General features: G+C 52.7%; 1 protein-coding gene across 1 annotated transcript in view; it reads right to left on the bottom strand.

Moving 5' to 3' along the window:
* Positions 1-98: 98 nt before the first annotated feature.
* LOC113223713 (liprin-alpha-3) overlaps positions 99-3,421 on the bottom strand; it is a 13,948-nt gene continuing 10,625 nt past the window's right edge. Inside the window, exons 15-18 of the mRNA XM_026453115.1 lie at positions 2,650-2,872; positions 1,780-1,943; positions 1,523-1,650; positions 99-196 (exon numbers count right to left, since the gene is read on the bottom strand). Of these exons, the coding sequence (XP_026308900.1) occupies positions 99-196; positions 1,523-1,650; positions 1,780-1,943; positions 2,650-2,872 (613 nt within the window). The remainder of the gene's footprint in view (positions 197-1,522; positions 1,651-1,779; positions 1,944-2,649; positions 2,873-3,421) is intronic.

Here is a 3,421-nt window from a genome sequence, read left to right as displayed (position 1 = left end):
CACACACACACACTCATCCACACTCACACCACACACACACTGTCGTCACTCACACCACACACACACACTCTCACACTCACACATTCACACACACACACTCACTTCCTCTTGTTCCTTCGGTCCTTGTCTCCTGGGCCTGTCAGCTTGGCTAGTCCCAGAGGGTCAGTGGCCAGTGTCTCATCGGAGGGTGTTCCAGCTGGAGGCAGGGAGGGGTTGAAATTTGGAAAATCTCAAGGGGGAGGCAGAATCTTTCGTGCTGGAGGTGATGAGAAAAATGCAGGAAAGGCAGAGGCCCTGAGGGAGTAGTGAGTGAGGCCACATCGAGGAAGTGATAAAGCCAGACAAGCGCCCATGAATTGGAGTCATCCCCAAAATACGGCTGGATGCACTGGGCTGTCCTTAGTAAGGTGGCGGCGCTGTGCTGGTAAATGCCTAACAACTGGCTCCTTGGGAAGGCAGAAGGGGATCCCTGATTTGTAGCATTTGTCCATTTCCGTAGTGTAAATAATCCCACCATGGCCAATTTCAAGCTACCAGTGTGATATCAGCCAATTCCTGAAATAGCGGATCTCCTGAGGCAGTGAGAGCAGGCTCCAGCACACCACAGGAAGGTGCCCTGCCTTGAGGATGCCCCACCCTCTTCCTCTGTTTAAAAAATAGGTGACCAGGCGCGGTGGCTCACACCTGTAATCCCAGCGCTTTGGGAGGCTGAGGCGGGTGGATCACTAAGTCAGGAGATCAAGACCATCCTGGCTAACATGGTGAAACCCCGTCTCTACTAAAAATACAAAAAATTGGCCGGGCGAGGTGGCGGGCGCCTGTAGTCCCAGCTACTCGGGAGGCTGAGGCAGGAGAATGGCATGAACCCGGGAGGCAGAACTTGCAGTGAGCCGAGATTGTGCCACTGCACTCCAGCCGGAGTGACGGAGCGAGACTCCGTCTCAAAAAAAAAAAAAAAAAAAAGTAAATGAGTCTGTAATCCCAACACTTTGGGAGGCCGAGGCTGGTGGATCACCTAAGGTCAGGAGTTCAAGACCAGTCTGGCCAACATGGCGAAACCCTATCTCTACTAAAAATACAAAAAAAAAAAAAAAAAAAGGTAGCCAAGCATGGTGGTAGGTGCCTGTAGTCCCAGCTGCTTAAGAGGCTGAGGCAGAAGAATTGCTTGAACCCAGGAGGTGGAAGTTCCAGTGAACCAAGATTGTGCCACTGCATTCCAGCCTGGGTGACAGAGCGAATCTCCGTCTCAAAACAACAACAACAAAAACCAAACAACAACAACAACAAAAATAGGTAAAGGAAATCAATTCATTTACCCACCCAGTCACCCAAGCAGGCCCCAGAGTGCCTTTCCTTTTTCCTCTTCCTCCTGCCTACCTTGGCAAGCTGTGTTCCTTCCAAATTCTAAATAAATCACCAAATGAATGAAGACATGACTGAAGTCAAATGAACATACAAAGAAGAAGAAAGGAAGGAAGGGAGGAAGGAACAAAGGAGGGAAGGGTTAGAGTGAGGTACTCACCCAGAGAAGAGCTGTCCCGGCCTGGGGGTCCCATTCGTCCCTTCTCTTTCTTGCCAAAGAGACGGCCTATGGAGGACTTGATGCTCTTCTTCTTGGGGGCTTTGTGCAGGGAGTCTGGGGTACCCTCACTGGGAAAGAAGGAGAGAATGAGAGCATATCCCGGCTGGGATGCCTCCTCTCCTCCCAAGTCCTTGTCCACCCCCTTCTCATCTTCCCAAGCCAGCCTCTTCCTGTCCCTATCCCTTGTCCCTGCTGACCTTCCCCGTGAGGGTCCCCCATCTTCCAGGGACCCCGCCTGCAGTGCCAAGGCCTGGGTCATTCTTTCAAGACGGGCAGAGCGGGGAGTGGGTGGTGGGGTGTCTCCTGGGATGGCCGGCCCCTCCCCTCGTGGAGCTCCAGCTTCCTCCTTAGGGACATGATTCTGAGGACAGAGGGCACAGATGCTGGACTGAGTTCAAGGAGTCATGTCGGGGGCGCTTTATTAACTGAGATGTCTACTGAGGGGTGTGCGGGGTGACCCTGGTTTAGAACAATATCCAAAGGTAGTCTAGCTCAAGTGAGGGTGAGTTGCAGAAACTTTTTTTTGTTGAGATGGAGTTTCGCTCTGTCACCCAGGCTAGAGTGCAGTGGCGTGATCTCGGTTCACTGCAAACTCTGCCTCCTGGGTTCACGCCATTCTCCTGCCTCAGCCTCCCGAGCAGCTGGGACTACAGGCGCCCGCCACCACGCCGAACTGATTTTTTGTATTTTTAGTAGAGACGGGGTTTCACCGTGTTAGCCAGGATGGTCTCGATCTCCTGACCTCGCAATCTGCCTGCCTTGGCCTCCCAAAGTGCTGGGATTACAGGCGTGAGCCACCGCGCCCAGCCCAGAAACTTTTTAAAATCCTATGCAGAAACTTGATGCATGAGAAATAAAAGTAGACCAGATCTGACTAAAGTGAAAGTTAGGGTTCAAGAACCCAGTGACTCCACCTCCCCTTTGCTCTTTGAGTTTGAACCTTTAGGGAAAGCTAAGGTTGCTTTGGAAAACCACTGCTATGAGGGGTTACTGTTGTTCACTGCGGAGCCCTGCTTCGGACCTCTCCCCATCCCCCTACTAGGCTGGGGAGACTTCAGAACACTCACAGCCTTGTCGGTGCCCTCACGGGCAGGGCTAGGGGGTGCCAGGCGGGGAGTTGAGTGGCCAGAGCTGGGAGGGGAGGGGCTGGCAAGGGTAGAGGTGGTGAGGGAGGGGGGCAGGGAGCAGCTGCTGCGGTAGCGGCCCAACGAGTCCAAGCCAGAGCTGGACACCCGGCTCTCCAGCTCCTCTGCCCTCTGTTCTGTTGTCTCCTTCTCCTCTTGGATCAGCCTGAGGAGGGAAATAGGGGAAACTGGGTAAGGGGCCGCAGCAGACAGTGGGAGAGGGAATCTGGGAGCACAAGGGGCCAGAAAGGCTTGGTGGGAACAAGGGGAATTCTGGGGAAGGTGCAATGACATCAGAGGGCTTTGGTGGGTTTCCGAAGGACTCCCAGGCTCAAGGAGAGTCAAGGAGTCCTGATAGTCTCAGGAAGTCATTGCAGGATTAGGGCTGTCAAGGCGATCAAGGTCTCATCAGGGTGGCCCTGATGATAGTGGTTTGGAAAATCATGAAGGAATTACTGTGGACAAAAGGTCAAGTTCAAGGTGGACTGTAAGAGCAAGGTCATAACAGGAGCAGTGTGAGATCAGGGACTCAGGTCACTCTAGGATCTGGGAAGGGCATGGAGTCATTCAGTATGGAAGGTGGTGGTCACGGTATATTTGCTGAAGGCTCATGGGGAGTGTGTTATAGCAGAATTGCTGAATATGGTCATTGCTGGTGAATCACGGTAGACGTTACATCACTGGGGGCTTCTTTTTTTTTTTTTTTTTTTTTTTT

The sequence above is a fragment of the Piliocolobus tephrosceles genome, unplaced genomic scaffold (genome assembly GCF_002776525.5).
Source record: "Piliocolobus tephrosceles isolate RC106 unplaced genomic scaffold, ASM277652v3 unscaffolded_42327, whole genome shotgun sequence".
Lineage (NCBI taxonomy): Eukaryota > Metazoa > Chordata > Mammalia > Primates > Cercopithecidae > Piliocolobus > Piliocolobus tephrosceles.
Note: the sequence above shows the minus strand (reverse complement) of the source record. Positions and strands in the feature narration are given on the sequence as shown.